Here is an 18,613-nt window from a genome sequence, read left to right as displayed (position 1 = left end):
TCGAGTTCAGCCATTAATGCCAGGCTATTTATTGCAGGGGCAAGACAGTCTGAGTGGGGACTCTGCAGCTGGGACAAGGCACAGGTATTAATTGACTTTATTAATTAGCAAGTTGAAGGCAAGGATCACACTCTGCCCACCCACTGGAGTCCCAGGTAGGTCCCTTGCAGACCACAGAGGGCTGAGCACCCTGGTGGACCTGTGCAAGCAGGAAGTCCCATGGCACCGTGGAGTCCCTCACAGGGACACAGAGCAGTCACCAGGGGATGGCTTTCCCTTCCCAGTTGAGCAGAGTCCCACTGTGTTTCTCAGAAAGGATTGGCAGCACAGACAACAACCCCCGCACACTTGTGTCCACTGTCAGGTCAGCCTGCAAAGGGAAAAATGAGACACCACCCTCATTCCAGGCCATCCAGCAGCACCCACTTGGCTCATGGGCAGGGACAGCAAGGATCCTTCCACCCAGAGTGAGCAGAGAGCCACGGGAGCTGGGACAAGTCCACTGTGTGGGAGGATGGTTGGGTATCTGCACTGCTGGCTTGGATGGAGGTGGTTTGGGCTGGGAAGCCAGCCACAGGTTTAACCAAACAGGAAGAGATCCCTGCTGCAAATGAGATGCTTTGTGCAGCCTTCTCAAAACCCCAGTGCTGCAGGGACACCCCTACTGCAAAACATGGATCCTGCAGAATGAGTGGAAACCTCATGCACCTGCAGTTCTTCAAGGAATGGGGCACAGGATGGGATGATGTTGCTCCTCCTCTCCCTGTTCTGCTGGATTCAGGTTCTCTGCATATCTTTCAGGCTGCCCAAAGCCCCCTTTTTCCCCCTGAACAAGCAGCCTGATATGTCCGATTTCCCAGACATCCCAGTATCCACATGCTTTGCAGGGGCCCAACACAGACATGGGCAACTTGGAGCCCAAGAGGCAGCTCATTTTCACATGGATCCTCCCCCCAGAGAGCCATCTTGGCCACCTGGGCCACCTCCTGTGCAGGTTTGTAGTCCTGGGTGCCACCCATGGGTTCCCTGATGACCTGCTTGGCCAGAACTCACCTCCTGGGTGCCCATGTCTGTTTTCACCCAGCCAGGGTGCAGTGCCACGCACAGGATCCCAGCTTCCTTGTAGGTCAGAGCCTGGCACATGGTCAGCATGTTGAGGGCAGCCTGGGTGAGGAAGCAAGCATCATCCCGGGGTAGCAAAAAGCTCCATGAACCAGGTTCCCTTCCCATCGCTGCCTCTTGGTGAGAGAGAAAAAGCAATGCCAGGTCTTCAAGAGACAGTGTGTGTTTCCCCTGGGTGGGCATGGAGATGCCCTGGGAACTTGGGGACTCCCTCTGTCTCTCCATCCCAGGTGTTTCCCTGAGATCCAGCCTGGCAAGGGCAGCTCTGACTCCGTGGAGCTCAGGAGCCAGGGCAGGTCACAACTCTCCATACCTTGCTGCAGCGGTAGGAGATGACAGGGTGGAAGAAGGAATCAGGTGTTTTCTTGATGGACCCTAAGATGGTGGAGATGTTGATGATGGCTGCCTTGCTGCAACTCAGGCCCTTTTCTTTGCTGTCCTGGGCAGCCTTCTTCAGCAGAGGCAGGAAGGCCTGGGGAGAAACAACCTAGTGGGACACCTGTGCCTCAAGCCAGTCCCACTTACAGCAACTGCAACCCAGGGAGGGTGAGGAAGAACAGCAGCATGTCAGGAGAGCCCAGGTGGCCCTGCCTGCTCCCAACTAGACTTGCACCATTCAGAGAGGATGCAGAAGGCTTAGGCTTGAAGAGCAGCCCTAGCACTCCCTTGCACAGCCTTCAGAAATTTGGCAAAGCCCTCTAAGATTTCCCTCGTGACCATGGACAGCCTGTGACACCCTCAAGTTGGGCCAGATTTCATCCCCAGAGCTTCACCCGTACCTGGGCCATCAGCATTGGCCCCACTGCATTGGTCTTGTAGGTCCTGACCATGTCCTCAGCATCGACCGTGTCCAGCGAGGCCGTGGGGGTGTAGATGCCGGCGTTGTTTATCAGCAGGTTCAGCCCCATCCCGTTCAGCTTCCCTTCCACCACCTTCGCCGCATCGGTGACAGCCGAGGGGTTTTCCACATCTGCAGAGCGAGAGAACAGGCTGAGAGGGAGAGGAGAAGAGGGAAGGGAGGACGGCGAGGAAACGCGCGCGTTCTGAGCCGCGCGGCCCTTCCATCCACGGGCAGCAGATGGTGCTGCGAAACCAGCTCCGACTCATCCCGATCCTCCCAACACCGCCGCCAGCTGAGGGCTCCCGCCAGCAAAGCCCACCGTGGGGACAAACCGCTGCTGTGACTCCCGTGCTGCGTCGGCTCTCAGCAGCCACCGCTCCAAAGTCTACGTCTGAGCAATTTCTGGAGACCCCAGGGCAGCCTCCGGAGGGAAAAGTCCCCAGGGGAAATGCGCTGGGACCTGCTGTGGGACGGCTCTGCAAAGTCCTTTGCTCCTGCTCAAGCTCTGGGCTAATCTTACAGCATTTCCACAGGACTGCCTTCCTCCCAGAGCCCTCCCGGTCTTGCCTAAGACTTGGGGTCAAGGCACTCAGCTGGGGGAGCCAGGGGGCTGCCCAGGATGGGTGTCAAGAACATCCTGCTCCTGTGGCCATGGAGCAAGGAGGCTCCAGGGAATGGGGAATTGAGGCTGAGACAGGTCTGGAGAAGCTGGGGTTTTGGCAGCAGGACTTGAAGAAGCCCTGACGAAGTTGATCCCTATGTACAGCCTGAAGGGAGGGAGGGAAGGAAGGAGAAATGGGGCATGCATGGCTGGCAGCCACAAATTTACCGGCTCAGAAGCAGAGCACACGTACCCAGCTTTACAAGAACCAGGTTTGGGTGTTTGGATGCCAGATCTCTCAGCTCCTACAAAAAGAGACATGGAAAGAATCAGCATGAGGCAAAGGTGATGCCAAGCATCATGCTGGGGTGCCAGCAATGGCCCACCCTGAGGGAAACATCTTCCAGGTGTTACTCAGTGCTTGTGAACAGCTGGAATGGGGACTGGCCTTGGCTCTCAGGCTGCTCCCAGGCTCCACACAGCAACGTGCCATGTGCTCAGGGCATGACATGGCCACCACTGCAAGATGCTGTGGTCACTTTCTCAAAGGGTCATCCACAGCCCAGCCAGAGCTACAGAGCCACATGATGGGAGCAAAGTGTGAAGGACCAGTTTACCAGGGAAATGTTGTGAACTGGCTGGGGACACAACCAGAAGTGTCTCCCAGAGGCTGCTGGAAATTAGGTGAAAAGGAATACCTGTGAGTGCCAATATCAATGTGACCTGTGAGGAAATCACATCTGGATAGGCCAGTCCAAAATCCACACACTCTGGACTTTATTAATGATTAGTGAATTTAACAACTTTGCACATTTTTATAGGTTGTTTTCACTTCGTGGGGATATTGGGCGAAGTGGGTGAAAAGCTGGAGTCTCGGGAGGAGGACTGTAAATCATTCAAGTGACTTTACAGCTGGGAATAACACTTGATAAACCATGTAAACAGCAGCCAGTGATCCCCTAGCATGGATCTTAATAGTACTTGTGTCTCCTCTATCTCTGTACCTCCCTGTACCTTTGCCTGGTGTTGCGTCAGGGATCCCCAGGTTATCAAGATAACAGAAATAAATTTCCTCTTTGTGTTTTAGCCATCAATTGTTCTGCCTGCCTGTGCCAACTCACACAGTGGAGGATTCAGAGGTTCTTTTCAGCAAGGAAACTTTCTGCTTTACAGTTCCTAGCAGCTCTTTGCTCTGAGTCTCAAACTAGGGCAGGTTTCAGAGAGCAGAAACTAAACCACCTTGTTTAATGTGCCCAAAAGGACTGCTTTTACAACTAAAAATCTCCTCCAAACATGCCCACGAGAGAAATACAAATTGGTGGTTTCTTTTGAGAGGAACATAGAGCAGGAGAGCTGCTGGGACTGGCCGTGGTTCACTATCAGTTATCTCTGGGCTCCCTCAACAGACCCCATCTTCCCACATTAGCCCTGGGAAATCATGTTAAATCCATTAATTTGTTTGTGGTGGCCAACACCTATTTCTCCTCTTCTGTTTTTCCCAACTGCCTGCCTCAACAGCCTCATACCATCCCAGCAGGAGCTTCCCCCACCCCAACACCGGTTCCAGGCACAAAAGGGCAGAAGTGATGTGGCCTCCGGAGCCTTTGTCCTGTGGTCACGGACTCCAGCAGCACCCTGATGACACTGCTCTCACCCTACCACAGCTGGACAAGGCTTAGGGAAGTATCCCCTGGCTAGGAGAGTTGCATGAGGACAACCTTGTAGGAAAACTGGCTCCACACCAGCCCTGAAAAAAGTCCCTGATCTCATCGCTGCCCTGCAAGAATCCTGCAAGTTGTGGGGAGGAAGAATGAGGCAAAAATAAAAGACCTGGCCTGTCTTTGACCCAGACAGCTTGGGCACCAGCCACAGCAGGAGCTGGGCTCCCCCAGGCTGGCAGTAGGGTGGGTTCTCACTGCCCCAGGACTGCTTCTGACATGGAATAATCCACACTTGCAAGCAGATGCAACAAACAAATCAGCTGGAGCCAGGATCTATCAGAAAGCAAGTTTCTCCTTATTAGTATTTCAGTGGGACACAGCAAGCACAGGAAGACAAGCTGGATGTAAAGAGAGCTGGCAGAACAGGGAAGCTTTGTGATTCCCTCCACAAGCAACATGTGTGAGTCTCTCCCATTTCAGCAAAGTTGAAAGCAGGGACAGCGGGATTCCACAGGCCACTGCTTTTGGAAACCCCATGTTCTGCACCTCGGGATTTTGCAGAGAGCAGCGTGACACAGCAGGACCGGCCCGAGCCGCACGGCTGCCGCTCGCAGCGCCTCGGGCCCTCAGGACAGCCCAGCCCGGCCCGTGCCCGGGGGAAAGAGCCAAGCCTTGGCACGGCAGGGCGGGTTCGGGCACACCCAGCACACCCAGCACGGGGCAGCCCAGCGGCGCGGCCTCAAGGGTGACACAGCCGATTCAGCGCCGGCTGCACTTCAGGTGACTTTCACACGGGGCAGGGCACGGTGCGGAGACAGCAGAGCCCCGCGGCAGCAGTGAGCCCTTCAGGCCGGCGACACGGGCCGAGAGTCACCACCACCCCCCGGCCCGCACTGACCTGTGCCCGCGGCCCGTCGGGGTCCCGGCAGGTGGCGAAGATCCAGGCGGGGGGTCGTGGCGAGCCCAGCAGCTGCTTCACCAGCTCCAGGCCGATGCCACGGTTGGAGCCGGTCAGCAGCACCGTGCGCGCCGCCGCCATCGCCGCCCGCGGCCCGGCCCGCCTGGCACCGCCTCCCGAGCCCGCGGGCCGCACCGGGCTGCACCGACCCCGGGGGACAGCCTGAGGGGGCGGGATTGTGTCCGTCTGTCTGTGTGTCCGTGTGCCTGCCCACCTAATGTTCACTGCAAACACAACAAGCGCGTCCCAGCCCTGGCGTCCCGAGGGGAGGAGCGCGGGGTCTCGGAGCGAACCGGGACGGCTGAGGGTTCTCTTGCCGAGGGTGGTGAGTGAGGGAGAAAGCTTGCAGCAGGTCTGGGTGGCGTCTGCGGCACCTTTAGCACACTAATCTTCCCCTGATAAGTAGATAAGAGTAAAAAAAAAAAAGCGCCAACCCTAACTAAACCCGTTTAGCGTGAGAAAGTACCAGCCCTTTTACGAGCTGTTTTTATTGCCTGCCCAGAAATGCGCATGATATGCCTCTAAATCTGATAAACAAATAGATCCACGAAGGCGCTCTGAGGCTGTAGCGCCCCTCCTGCGGAGATCGGCTGAGGGAGTCGGGGTTATTCAGCCTGCAGATGAGAAGGTTCTGTGGAGCCTTTAGGGCTCCTTCCAGCTCCTCAGGGCACTCAAAGAGAGCTGGAGGAGGACTTTGGACAAGGGGGAATGGCTTCAAACCCACAGAGGGCGGTGTTAGATTGAGTGTTTGGAAGAAATTCTTCCCTGTGAGAGTGGTGAGGCCCTTCCACAGGTTGCCCAGAGAAGCTGTGGCTGCCCCATCCCTGGAAGTGTTCAAGGCCAGGTTGGACAGGGCTTGGAGCAGCCTGAAGGTGTCCTGCTCATCGCAGAGGGGTTGAATAAAATGGTCTATATGGTTCCTTACCACCCAAATGATTCTGTGATTTGGGCAGTTTGGGCTTGCAGGTGATTTGAGGGATGTTTCCTCCTTTTTGTTGCTGAGTATCAGGTGCCTGGTAGAACAGCTGTAAAGAGGAAAAGGTTTGCTGGCATCTAGGGATGGGAAAACAGGGCTGGAGGGAAAAGGGAGAACAGAAAAGAGATAATCAGCATCAGCTGGAGGACAGTGTCTGGAGGGGGTCTGCATTTGCCAGCCTGGAGGTGGGTGTTATTGTTTTATTTTTAGCTGTTATATGGACAGCCACATACCCATTAAAATCCCATTACGGTGAGCACACAACTGGGATTTCAACAGTGAAGTAATGACTGAGCAACTCTGATGTATATAAGGGTTGTTATTTATGTTGCTTATTTTCATCCTTGTTTGACAAAGACCCCACAAAACGTCTCTGATACTGATAAATACATCAGAAACTAAATATTTCTATCAGTTGGGTGATAGCATCACGTGATTTGTGCTAACTCTATCCTGCTCCATGGTGGTTCAAGTACATGAGAGCCTCTGCTCCCCAGTTTACTTCAGGACATTAAAATGCTTTTAGACTTTTCTTTTACAGAAGTTGAAATTTAATAAAAATAAATTTTTGATTATACTACTAAATATTAAGAAAAAAAAAAAACCCTTCCTTTTAGCAGATATTTGGGCTAAGGGTCCCATTCTCCTTTTCCTGCCTCCTCCTGTGCTCAGGCCGTTAATTCAGTGACTTCTCAGCAGAAATGCTGCTCTGTCTATGGCAAAGTTTAGCAAATAATGACCAAGGGGTACCAACACTCAATCACAGCCAGGGTTTGGCCACCTGTTCTACACAGATCCTGCATGCTGCAAGCAAATTACATTTATAGCTCTTCCTGAAAAGTGCTTGTTTGAAAAAGCCTCGGAGACAGGGATCTGCTGTGCAGAAACAGTTGAAGTGCAGCCACAGCTGAGGGCAGGAGGAGCCTGTTCTGAATGCTGATGTGAACCGTGAAAGAAAGGCAGCTCCAAGTAGCATTAAGTGAGTACTCTCCAGGTGGGTGTGGGCTTTGCTTGACCTGCTTCTGCTCCCCATGAATGAAACAGAGGATTATCCGTTCTTTGAAAACCTTGATAGTTAAGTGTTGGGAGACTTCCAGCCGGTAATGATGAAAAATGCAACCAAAAAAAAACCACCAACAGATAATAATAAAGCATAAAAGCCCCAAGGCTTATCCAAGTACTCTAATTTCACTACAACAGGCATTGCGAAACTCTGTGCTGCTTGGTAAAGTCTGATATTAGTGAAGTTTGGAGCGTTTGAGGGTGTAAATCATAGAATCTTAGAATGTTTTGGGTTGAATGGAACCTTAAAGATCACCTAGTTCCATCCCCTCTGCCATGGGCAGGGACATTTTCCACTAGACCTCCCTAAGAATACAAAGTATTTGAGTTCACTTAGCTAAAAATCAAAATGAGTAATTCCTGTTATCAGCTCATTGATGTTGTAATTTAGTTGAAGTTTCTGCACTGTAAAGAACATGTGGGCACATGTCCTTTGCACTGAGCTGATGGATTCATCCTAAGTTTTGCTTTAAGTCACTGGATTTTTAAAAAGTGCAACTAGAGGAAGAGGGGAAAATATCTTAATTAAAGAAAAAATGGTAAGTGGGTTTTTCTCCCCCTTCCTTTTTATAAATATGGTTTGAAACCAGAATGAACAACTATGGTAAGTTTAAGTTTCTGCTGATAAAATACCAATGCAGCCCATTTTACTCTAGCAGTGTCTGCAGCTACTTACAGAACAATATGATTTTTTGCTGTTCACAGACTGTATTTTTTCTGCTCAGCTGTGTGGGCAATGGGTCACATCATTTAGGCTGGCATAGCATTTTTGGAGTAGCATGGTGCTCAGCTTTTAACTTCTTTACAGGGAGTAAATTTTCCATAGTCCTTTAAATGCTTTTTAATTTAAAGATTATACTCACTCTTCCCTGCTTAAATATCTTTCCTTAATAAGACTTAATGATTCTTTTCAACTGGATTCCTAAATTAATATCTGCATTACCATGTATCTATTCCTAAACTTTACTGTAGCTCCTTTTCTCACTTCAGTACTTGGGTGTCAAACCAAGGCAGTCACAAGCTGATCATTTAGCCTGTGCCTCAGTGTTCCTGAGAGGGAGCATATCTGCCATGTGTAACAGCCCATCCTCAGCCATCCCTGTTAGCAAATCTGATAGTGGGAAAGAAAATTCGCCTTGTTTGGTGGTTCTGAGGTCCCTCTTCATGGCACTGTGCTGAAGCATGAAGGATAACCCAGCCACCCATCCTTAGAGGATGGGAGAAATGGTCAGTGAGAAGCTGTGCTGTCCCCATGGGTCCTGGAAAAGCAATTCTGTCCCTGTGCTGCCAGCCCTGCTGCACCCAGGTAGCTGAGGCATCTTGGCTGCTGTCACAAGGGGAATATCCCCAAAAAGTGTTTCTGAACCTGGTGTGAGGCCCCAGGCTGGCACAAGGTCAAAACACTGTGGCCCAAGGGAGGTTGCATGGACAGTGTGTTTTAAATCCTCAGCACAGAATCACAGAATAGTTTGGGTTGCATGGAACCTTAAAGACCATCTTGTTCCAACCTTTGCCATGGGCAGGGACACCTTCCACTAGACCAGGTTGTTCAGAGCCCCCCCCAGCCTGGCCTTGAACATTCCAGGGATGGGACAGCCACAGTTTCTCTGTGCAATCTCTGCCAGGACCTTCCCACCCTCACAGGGAAGAATTTCTTCCAAATACCCAATCTAACCCTGCCCTCTTGTCAGTGGGAGGCCATTCCCTTTGTTCTATCACTCCATGCCCTTGTCCAAAATCCCTCTCCATCTCCGATACAATGCAGGTGTAACCTGGATGAGTCTGCTTGGAAAACAGCAAAGCTATGACAAAGGTGCCATGGGAACTTCACTTGGGAGCTGCAGGTAAGCTCCCCCAGACCCTGCATCCTTTCACAAGGGGGTGTCACTACTCATAGAATCATATCATGGAACCACAGAATGGTTTTTGTTGGAAGAGACCTTACACATTACATAGTTCCAACCCTCCTGCCATGGGTTTCCAACTACCCCCAGGTCACTAATCCTCTTCAGCCCAGAAGAAAATTAATCAGGAAGGGTGGGTACTGCCCAGCTTCAGTTACAGTGCAGGGTTGGTCTCACCCCACCTCTGCGTGGGTGGCTCACTTATCACTATCTATTGATTCTTTAGCAAATGACTAATAGGTGATGACAGACCTGAATGCATTGTGGAGCAATGGAGAAAAAAAAATGGACAAAATCAGCCTGATAAATAGCAGCGACTTTATTTCTTATTTATAGTAGATTAAATGTACTAAAAGTAATTGTGCCACACCCCTGTTCCCCTGGCAGGCAGAGAAAAGCATGTTCCTCCGTGTTTCTGTCAGCAGCACTGTCATTGTGCAATCACCTCAGTGACTGAGAGCACGCTTGAACCTCCAGCAACTGAGAGTGGAACAGGTGTGACTGCCTCTTGAAAAACTGGCTCCAAGTATTCCCAGTGCGGGGATATGAAAACAATCCATGGGTAAATTTGCAGCAACCTGGGTCTCGTGGGAGAAGAGCTATAGTGCCCCTGAGCTTGGTGTTTGTGAGGCTGCACCTTGAATCCTGTGTTCAGTTTTGGGCCACTCACAGCAAGAAAGACATTGAGGTGCTGGAGTGTGTCCAGGGAAGAGCAGCGGAGCTGGGGAAGGTCTGTAGCACGAATATGATGAGCTGATGGGGAGCTGGGAGGGCTCAGCCTGGAGAAAAGGAGACTCAGGACCAGGACTGTTATCACTCTACAACTCCCTGACAATGAGGGTGGAGCCAGGTGAGGTCAGGCTCTGCTCCTAAGTAACAAGTTACAGGATGAGAGGAAACAGCCTCAAATTGTGCCAAGGGACGTTTCAATGGGATACTAGGAAAAAATTTTTCACAGAAAGGACTTTCAAGCACTGGTACACAGGCTGCCCAGGAAAGTGGTAGTGTCACCATCCCAGAAGTGTTTAAAAAATGCATGGTTGTGGCATTTGGGGACGTGGTTTAGTGGTGGAATTGGCATTGTTAGTCTAATTGTTGAAATCAGTGATCTTAGAGGCCTTTTCCAACCTAAATGATCCCATAATTCTGAGGACTTTACTGCTCAGCTTAAGATTTAGACCATGCAAGAACATTTCAGAGCAAAGGAAACACCTGAATCCGCTCTTAGGAGCTGGACCAAGATCCTTTCCAGAGGCTTGGGGACAGCAGCAGCCCTTGTGATGAGACTGGGCTGCAAGGCAGTGAGATTGATTTCTTTCCCCTCTGCCTCTTCCTGCCAGGCTGGACTTAGACTCCTGGTGAAACAGTGCTTGTTTAAACTGTAATAATCAATAATGCGGCGTGTGGCCCCAGAGCAAAGTCAACATGACAAAGTTACAGCTCCAAAACAGTGAAAGGCTACTCAAGTGAGGTGACACAGCAAAAATTCGAGACTTAAAATGTTAATTGTTTGTTTTCTGACGCTATCTGCTTCTGAGTCACTGTGGAGGTTTCAAACAGGCTGTGGGTGATGGCCTTATCCACCACCTAGAGGAAGAAAATCATGGAAGTCTGTTTGGAGGATTTGAGCTCTGGTGCATCTGTTGGCAAGTGTAGTTGAGGTCTGTAGTCATTGAAAAGGAAATACTGAAATGATCTATGGAGCCTGAATGCCAGTCCAGCCATGTGGGAGATCCTCAGTGAGGGATCAGTCTGAGATACTGAAAGGCCCAAAGCTTTGTAGTGCTGGTAAATGGTAGGAATTCACAAGGGAAAAGAAGTGTCTCAACCCAATATGGAAAATTCAAAAAGTAGACAGAGATCTAATTAACCACGGAAACAAAATGGGAAAAAATTAATTGTATGGATCTTAAGAAGAAGCTCAGAAAACAGGCGGGAGCGGGCAGGAGGAAATCAGCTGCTGCCAGAGCATGGAGACACCCTTGGCATTGGCACTGGAAGGAAGCTGTTCTGTTAATCCTGCTGCCAAGATATTCTGGGGCACAAGATGTCATGTGAGCAGCCTGTGCAAGGGCTCTGGGACTCAGTGTAGGAGGACAAGGGGTGGCAAGAGGTTTCTGGGAGTGGGCCTTCACTTACAGTGGGACAGGAACACATGGTGTACACACACACTTGATCCAGCCTGGCGATCTTGTAATGCATCACTTGAGGTACTGACCAGTACTGGGCTCCACTGGTGGTAGCACAGAGCAGTCAGTGCCTCATGGCAATAGCTGAGGTGGAGAATAGGCTTTGAGCAGGGCATTTCCATTGCAGATAAATGTCCCAGGTGCCCGAGTCCTCTGTGGCTCTGATCAAAGGGACAGCTCAGCTTAGGACAGCACCCCAAGGGATGGGGCGCATGACCTGCAGCATGGTGCTGTGCCATGTCCCCACCTTTCTGCCAGGACACCACGCTGGGTTTGCTCTCCCACTCCACAGGTCTTTGGCTCCACAATGAGGGAGAGGTTATTGTCTTGGAAGAAGCAGGAGCAAGGCAGAGAACATTTGCTCAGGGTCACCTGAGGCGCAGCTTGGTACAATGTGCAAAGACCATCAAGCCCACAGGATGCTCGTGAAAGTGTCAAGCCCACCTGAACCATGGAGCTTCCCACATCAACCCACATGCTGCTCTCTCCCTCTTCACCCACAACAGCCCCACCTGGCTTATGGCATCAGGTTACCCTGAAAGGAATGCCTCATTTTCCTGGAAAAACCAAGTGATTTTGCTGTTAGGTGACAAGGATTGGTCACCAGCCAGGACATATGTCCTGGAGCTCAAAGAGATGGAGCAGTTGCTCCTCCCAGAGTTAAGCCACCATTAGAGCGAGTTGTGAGTGGGTGGGGTGAGACATGCTAAAAGGAAATACTAGAGAGCTGAGTAAACAGTGTAAGTTGGAGGGAAGAGAGAAGCAGCATGGCAGAGCTTTGTGTCAGCTCTGTTCTGGTGACTGGGGCCAACCGGGGACTCGGTCTGGGGTTTGTCCAGCATTTCCTGAGGATGCCAAAACCACCTCAGTGGATCTTTGCGACCTGTCGGGACCCCAAGGGACAGCGAGCACAGGTGAGGCTGGGCAGGAGGCAGGGGCTGTGCTGGGGGATGGGAGCACTCGGTGCCAGGAAGAGATTGGAACAGGGATGGTGCTTGCAAGGGGCTGGAGCTTCAGCAGGGCATGTGTGGCGCAGGGCAGCTGGGCTGAGACAACATGGGAGCACCTGTGTATGCAGGGGACAGGGATACGTGGTGTGTGCAGGAGCTGTGGAGTGTTCCACCTGTATCAGGATCAGGGCAGCTGGAGCAGGGTGCTGGGCACTTGGTGGTGCAAGGATGGAGCTGGAGGGACACGGGTTTTGGCTGGCTTAGCAGGGTGAGCTTTGGCAATGCTGTTCCAGCCTCTTGGTACCCATGTCATGACCCCTCTTGCAGGACCTACAGAATTTGGCATCCAAACATCCCAACCTGGTCATCATCGCTCTTGGTAGGTTCCCTCTTGCCCCAGTTCCTCTGGTGAATGCTTGGGCACACATTACAGCCCTGGGAGCTTCACACAGGAGGCAGTCTTGGGGGGGCACTTCCTTTGGAGAACACAGGGGACCCCAAACCAGCACAGGATTGCTGAGCTCCAGTGTATTGGCTCTGCAGAAATTGGCGACCCAGCCAGCATCAAGGCAGCTGCAGCCAAGGTTGAGGAGCGCCTGGGGGGCTCTGGGCTCAACCTCCTCATCAACAATGCTGGAATGGTCAGGCCTAAGATGCTTGAGGCTGAAACACTGGAGGACATGACTGAGACTTACACCACCAACACAGCTGGACCCCTGCTGATGGGTCAGGTGAGTCTCCAGCACTACAGCACGGCTCCAGAAGGATCCCTTCCCATGTGTGCAAGCTGGACATTTCAGAGGGAGTGAAGGGCCAGTGGGAGGGGCTCCTGTCACAGCTCTGGTGCTCTGATGGGCTCTCAGTTAATGAGAAGCTTGTGGAGCCGTGTGCTGGAGCTCAGGAACTGGAGCCTGGCAGGGAAGAGGAGGGAGGATGCCCCCCAGTGCTTGTGTCCATGTTGCCCACTGTGGAAGGAGCTTCTCCCCTGTCCTGTGCTGTGTCCATGTGTGCTCCTGTCCCCTCTGTCTCCTCACAGGCATTTCTGCCCTTGCTGAAGAAAGCTGCCCAGGGCAGCCCAGGCTCAGGGCTGAGCTGCAACAAGGCTGCCATTGTCAACATATCCAGCATTGGTGGCTCCATCGCTTCTGCCTTTGGTTGGGAGTTGATGCAAGTCACCTCATACCGCTGCAGCAAGGTACTGTCACAGCTTTGCTTTCCCTGCCCAGCTGCGGGTCCCCTTGCAGCCCCCCTTCCCCTGCCACCACCATCCCTCATTGTCTCCCCTCAGGCTGCTCTGAACATGCTGAGCAAGTGCCAGTCCCTGGCGTACAAGGAGCACGGCATCCTCTGCGTCGCTCTCCACCCCGGCTGGGTGCAAACCGACTTGGGCAGCGCTGCCGGACACGCGGTAGGAATTCCTCTGGGGAGGGTCCATTACAGCTCCTGGGCTGATTTTGCATGGTTGGGAGTTGCTGTCCTGAGCCCCTTCCCGTGGCTTCCCTGCCTGCCCAATCCCTGCTGGGGCAGCTCCCCCATCCTGGTGCTGGGTGCTGGGTGTCCCCATTCCCTCAGTTCTCATCTCAGTCCCTCCCCCTGGGGTTTTCAGCTTTCCCTTTGCCCTGGAGCAGCTCTTTCCCCTGGCTCCAGCTGCTCCAGGGCCCTCAGCCAGGCCTTGGGCAGGGGCTGCATCTCCCCCTGTGCCCCACAGCCCCCAGTGACAGTGGATGACAGCGTGCAAGGGATGCTGAAGGTCCTCTCCTCCCTCTCTGAGAAGGACACCGCCACCTTCCTGGACTGGGAAGGGAATGTCATCCCCTGGTGAGACACCACTGCAGGATCCTGGCAGCCAGAGGTCCCTCTGGCATTGCTCCCACCTTGCCCACATCCTCAATAAACTCCTGCTGAGACCCCCAGCTCTGTTGTGCAGTGCCAGCTCATGGGGTGGCCCTTTCCAGATATCCCACTCCTGCCCTGGGGATTGGTGGTGCCCAGAGCTGCCCCAACCCAGGGCTGTCACTGGCACCCCATGAGTTCCAGCCAGCAGCTCCCATGGCACCGTGAGTGCCCTCTGGAGACCTCCCCTCCAGGAGGCACTGGAGGAGCTGGAGCCGGGCCCCTCTCCGGAGAGGAGAGAGATCTTCTGAGCCCCTGCAGGACTGGCTTTCCCCTGCCCAGGCTGAGCTGCCTGAGGGGCTGGGGGGCACAGGGAGCAGCTGCCCTCTGCCCTCAGCTGGGGGATGCCTGGTCTCAGGTGGGACAGAGGGACACACAGAGCTCAGGCAGAGCACAAGGATCCTGTCATGTGCTCAGACAGGGGTTTGAGACTGGGTGTGGAGACAGAACAGAGAGACATCAGCTGCCAGAGTTTACAGAGTGAGGGATACAGAGGGAGCACAGGTGGGTTGGGGAAGGAGACAGAAGTTGCTTCCCAAGCCCTTCTCTTCTGGAAGCTCCACACCCAAACACCTCATCCCCATGTCCTGGGCAGCCTGGAAGAGGCACAGCCCTGCTAGCACAACCCAGGGTGTGGGTGGCCAGGAGAGGAGACATTTCGTAGCCACAAAATGTCTGTGGAGATGACAAATGGAGACTCAGTCCTGGGACAAAGCCCCTGAACGACCCTCCTAGAAGGCTCATTCCTGGCTGCTGCTGTCCCAGTCTCTGTGCTTCCACCTGGGAGAACCAGGCAGGGGATGGGTGGCTGGGGCAGGGGGTGACCCAGGGGCTCCCTCCCCTCCATGGGCACCGTGCCTGGGACAGCATCTCCAGCACGTCCCTGGCAGCTCACCTTGCTGGCCCGGTACGGGTACATGGGGGCCTGTGGCACGTGGAGGCACAGCCCGATGGAGCCCAGCTTGGGGGAGATGTTGATGACAGCAGCCCTGCTGCAGCTCAGACCATCCTTGCCTTGGCTGCCTGCTCCAGGAGAGGCAGAAGTTCCTGCTGCAAGGACACAGATGCTGCATCAAGATGTGGCAAGCCTGCAGTTTGTGTCTTGCTGGAGTGCAAGGCCAGTGCTGGCCACGCAGGTGCCCATTGTTCTGCCAGGAGACTGGATCCTCTGGGTGTGCTTCCCTGCATGGGAGCCTTGTTTGACTTGACCATCAGGGAATGGGCAGTGGCTTGGAGGAGGCCAGCTCAAGGCAGAGAGTGTCTGCTCGTGGCTGTGTGAGGAATGTCCTGGCCCAGGGGAGCGGGGCAGGGGGTGAGATCAGCCTGTGCCCAGTGCTGTGTGGGTCTGATGCAGGACGCCCTTCTTGTGAAGGAGTCAAGCCCATGTGAGCCCTGGATCTTCCCATATCCCTTCCAGATGCTGCTCCCTCCCTCCTCAGCCACAACATAAACCTCTCCTGGATTATGGCACTAGGTTTCCCAAGGACAGCAGAATTTTGCATGAGACCACCAAGGGGTTTTTGCCCTTTGGAACAAGGACTGGCTCCCAGCCGGGATCAATGGCCTGGAGTTTGGAGGGCAGGTGCAGTTGCTCCTCCTGGATCCAAGGGTTGGTGTAAACCCTGAGTGGGTGGGGTGTCTGGAAAAAGCTAAAAGGAACTATGAGAGAGCAGAGCAAACAGTGAGAGCTGGAGCAGAGGAGGACAAGCAGCATGGCAGGGCTCCACGTCCGCTCCGTTCTGGTGACTGGGGCCAACCGAGGCATCGGCCTGGGGTTTGTCCAGCATTTCCTGAGGATGCCAAACCCACCTCAGTGGATCTTTGCAGGCTGTCGGGACCCCAAGGGACAGCGAGCACAGGTGAGTCTGGGCAGGAGGCATGGGCTGTGCTGAGGGATGGGAGCACTCAGTGCCAGGGGGAGATTGGAACAGGGATGGTGCTTGCAAGGGGCTGGAGCTTCAGCTGGGCACGTGTGGCACAGGGCAGCTGGGCTGAGACAACATGGGAGCAGCTGTGCATGGGATGCATGGAGGGAACAGTGCTACTTGGTCATGGAGAACTCCCATCCATTGGGTTCAGGGCAGCTGGAGCATAGTGTGGGTCCACGATAGTGCAGGGATGGAGCCAGAGCAATGTGGGCTTTAGCTGGTAATGGCTGAGCCTCTGCACAGCCCCTCCAGCCTCTCCATGCCTACACAGTGCTCTCTCTTTCAGGAGTTGCAGAATTTGGCCTCCAAGCACCCCAACATCATCATCATCCCGCTCGGTAGGTGCCCCGAGTGCGGATCCTTTGCCCCAGTTCCTCTGGTGAGTGCCCAGGCTGGGCACACCCTGGGAGCCCCGTGCTGGGAGGGAGCTGTGCCACGGGCTGGTGCCTGCAGGGCCATGGGGCACTGCCACCTCTGGGGGAACAGAGGGGACTCCAGCAGGGGACACAGGCTCTGACCTCCCCGTGTTGGCTCTGCAGAAGTCTCTGACCCCGCCAGCATCAAGGCAGCTGCAGCCAAGGTTGGAGAGCACCTGGGGGGCTCTGGGCTCAACCTTCTCATCAACAATGCTGGAGTTTTGAAGGCAAAGTCTCTTGATGATGAGATGCTGCAGGACATGACTGAGACTTACACCACCAACACGGCTGGACCCCTGCTGATGGGCCAGGTGAGTCTCCAGCACTAGAGCACGGCTCCAGAAGGATCCCTTCCCATGTGTGCAAGCTGGACATTTCAGAGGGAGTGAAGGGCCAGTGGGAGGGGCTCCTGTCACAGCTCTGGTGCCCTGATGGGCTCTCAGTTGATGAGAAGCTTGTGGAGCCGTGGGCTGGAGCTCAGGAGCTGGGGCCCGGCAGGGAAGAGGAGGGAGGATGCCCCCCACCCCCAGTGCTGGTGTCCATGTTGCCCACTGTGGAAGGAGCTTCTCCCCTGCCCTGTGCTGTGTCCATGTGTGCTCCTGTCCCCTCTGTCTCCTCACAGGCATTTCTGCCCTTGCTGAAGAAGGCTGCCCAGGGCAGCCCAGGCTCAGGGCTGAGCTGCAGCAAGGCTGCCATTGTCAACATATCCAGCATTGCCGGTTCCATCGCTTCTGCCTTTGTTTGGGAGTTGAAACAAATTGTCTCCTACCGCTGCAGCAAGGTACTATCACAGCTTTGCTTTCCCTGCCCAGCTGCGGGTCCCCTTGCAGCCCCCCTTCCCCTGCCACCACCATCCCTGCATTGTCTCCCCTCAGGCTGCTCTGAACATGCTGAGCAAGTGCCAGTCCCTGGCGTACAAGGAGCACGGCATCCTCTGCGTCGCTCTCCACCCCGGCTGGGTGCAAACCGACATGGGCAGCGCTGTCGGACAACCGGTAGGAATTCCCCCGGGGCGCGTCCATCAGAGCTCCTGGGCTGATTTTGCATGGTTGGGAGTTGCTGTCCTGAGCCCCTGCCCGTGGCTTCCCTGCCTGCCCAATCCCTGCTGGGGCAGCTCCCCCATCCTCGTCCTGGGTGTCACCATTCCCTCAGTTCTCATCTCAGTCCCTCTCCCTGGGGTTTTCAGCTTTCCCTTTGCCCTGGAGCAGCTCTTTCCCCTGGCTCCAGCTGCTCCAGGGCCCTCAGCCAGGCCTTGGGCAGGGGCTGCATCTCCCCCTGTGCCCCACAGCCCCCAGTGACAGTGGATGACAGCGTGCAAGGGATGCTGAAGGTCCTCTCCTCCCTCTCTGAGAAGGACACCGGCACCTACCTGGACTGGGAAGGGAATGTCATCCCCTGGTGAGACACCACTGCAGGATCCTGGCAGCCAGAGGTCCCTCTGGCACTGCTCCCACCTTGCCCACATCCTCAATAAACTCCTGCTGAGACCCCCAGCTCTGTTGTGCAGTGCCAGCTCATGGGGTGGCCCTTTCCAGATATCCCACTCCTGCCCTGGGGATTGGTGGTGCCCAGAGCTGCCCCAGCCCAGGGCTGTCACTGGCACCCCCATGAGTTCCAGCCAGCAGCTCCCATGGCACCGTGAGTGCCCTCTGGAGACCTCCCCTCCAGGAGGCACTGGAGGAGCTGGAGCTGGGCCCCTCTCCGGAGAGGAGAGAGATCTTCTGAGCCCCTGCAGGACTGGCTTTCCCCTGCCCAGGCTGAGCTGCCTGAGGGGCTGGGGGGCACAGGGAGCAGCTGCCCTCTGCCCTCAGCTGGGGGATGCCTGGTCTCAGGTGGGACAGAGGGACACACAGAGCTCAGGCAGAGCACAAGGATCCTGTCATGTGCTCAGACAGGGGTTTGAGACTGGGTGTGGAGACAGAACAGAGAGACATCAGCTGCCAGAGTTTACAGAGTGAGGGATACAGAGGGAGCACAGGTGGGTTGGGGAAGGAGACAGAAGTTGCTTCCCAAGCCCTTCTCTTCTGGAAGCTCCACACCCAAACACCTCATCCCCATGTCCTGGGCAGCCTGGAAGAGGCACAGCCCTGCTAGCACAACCCAGGGTGTGGG

At 54.4% G+C, this 18,613-nt stretch overlaps 3 protein-coding genes across 4 annotated transcripts; 2 read left to right on the top strand and 1 right to left on the bottom strand.

The window, feature by feature from the left end:
- Nucleotides 1-5,291, bottom strand: LOC135452761 (C-signal-like). 2 transcript variants are annotated; one of them, XM_064723153.1, is made up of 6 exons: nucleotides 5,124-5,291; nucleotides 2,818-2,869; nucleotides 1,902-2,092; nucleotides 1,436-1,594; nucleotides 1,054-1,236; nucleotides 1-370 (listed from the first exon to the last, which is right to left on the bottom strand). In XM_064723153.1, exons 1-6 carry the CDS (start codon nucleotides 5,262-5,264, stop codon nucleotides 257-259), a joined length of 840 nt encoding a protein of 279 aa, XP_064579223.1. In that variant the 5' UTR covers nucleotides 5,265-5,291; the 3' UTR covers nucleotides 1-256. The 2 variants fall into 2 exon arrangements, with proteins under 2 accessions (XP_064579223.1, XP_064579224.1); XM_064723154.1 differs by having other exon boundaries at nucleotides 1,054-1,164.
- Nucleotides 5,292-5,449: 158 nt separating this feature from the next.
- On the top strand, nucleotides 5,450-14,216 carry LOC135452762 (C-signal-like). Its single transcript, XM_064723156.1, has 9 exons — nucleotides 5,450-5,508; nucleotides 8,987-9,065; nucleotides 9,513-9,620; nucleotides 11,607-12,228; nucleotides 12,592-12,643; nucleotides 12,808-12,995; nucleotides 13,301-13,459; nucleotides 13,553-13,672; nucleotides 13,973-14,216. Exons 4-9 carry the CDS (start codon nucleotides 12,082-12,084, stop codon nucleotides 14,084-14,086), a joined length of 780 nt encoding a protein of 259 aa, XP_064579226.1. The 5' UTR covers nucleotides 5,450-5,508; nucleotides 8,987-9,065; nucleotides 9,513-9,620; nucleotides 11,607-12,081; the 3' UTR covers nucleotides 14,087-14,216.
- A 1,599-nt stretch (nucleotides 14,217-15,815) lies between these two features.
- Nucleotides 15,816-18,176, top strand: LOC135452763 (C-signal-like). Its single transcript, XM_064723157.1, has 6 exons — nucleotides 15,816-16,016; nucleotides 16,372-16,423; nucleotides 16,625-16,812; nucleotides 17,124-17,282; nucleotides 17,377-17,496; nucleotides 17,790-18,176. The coding sequence occupies exons 1-6, from the start codon at nucleotides 15,870-15,872 to the stop codon at nucleotides 17,901-17,903; spliced, it is 780 nt and encodes a 259-aa protein (XP_064579227.1). The 5' UTR covers nucleotides 15,816-15,869; the 3' UTR covers nucleotides 17,904-18,176.
- The last annotated feature ends 437 nt before the right edge of the window (nucleotides 18,177-18,613 follow it).

The sequence above is a fragment of the Zonotrichia leucophrys genome, chromosome 11 (assembly GCF_028769735.1).
Source record: "Zonotrichia leucophrys gambelii isolate GWCS_2022_RI chromosome 11, RI_Zleu_2.0, whole genome shotgun sequence".
Classification (NCBI taxonomy): Eukaryota; Metazoa; Chordata; class Aves; order Passeriformes; family Passerellidae; genus Zonotrichia; species Zonotrichia leucophrys.
This window is presented reverse-complemented; position numbering and strand designations above follow the sequence as displayed.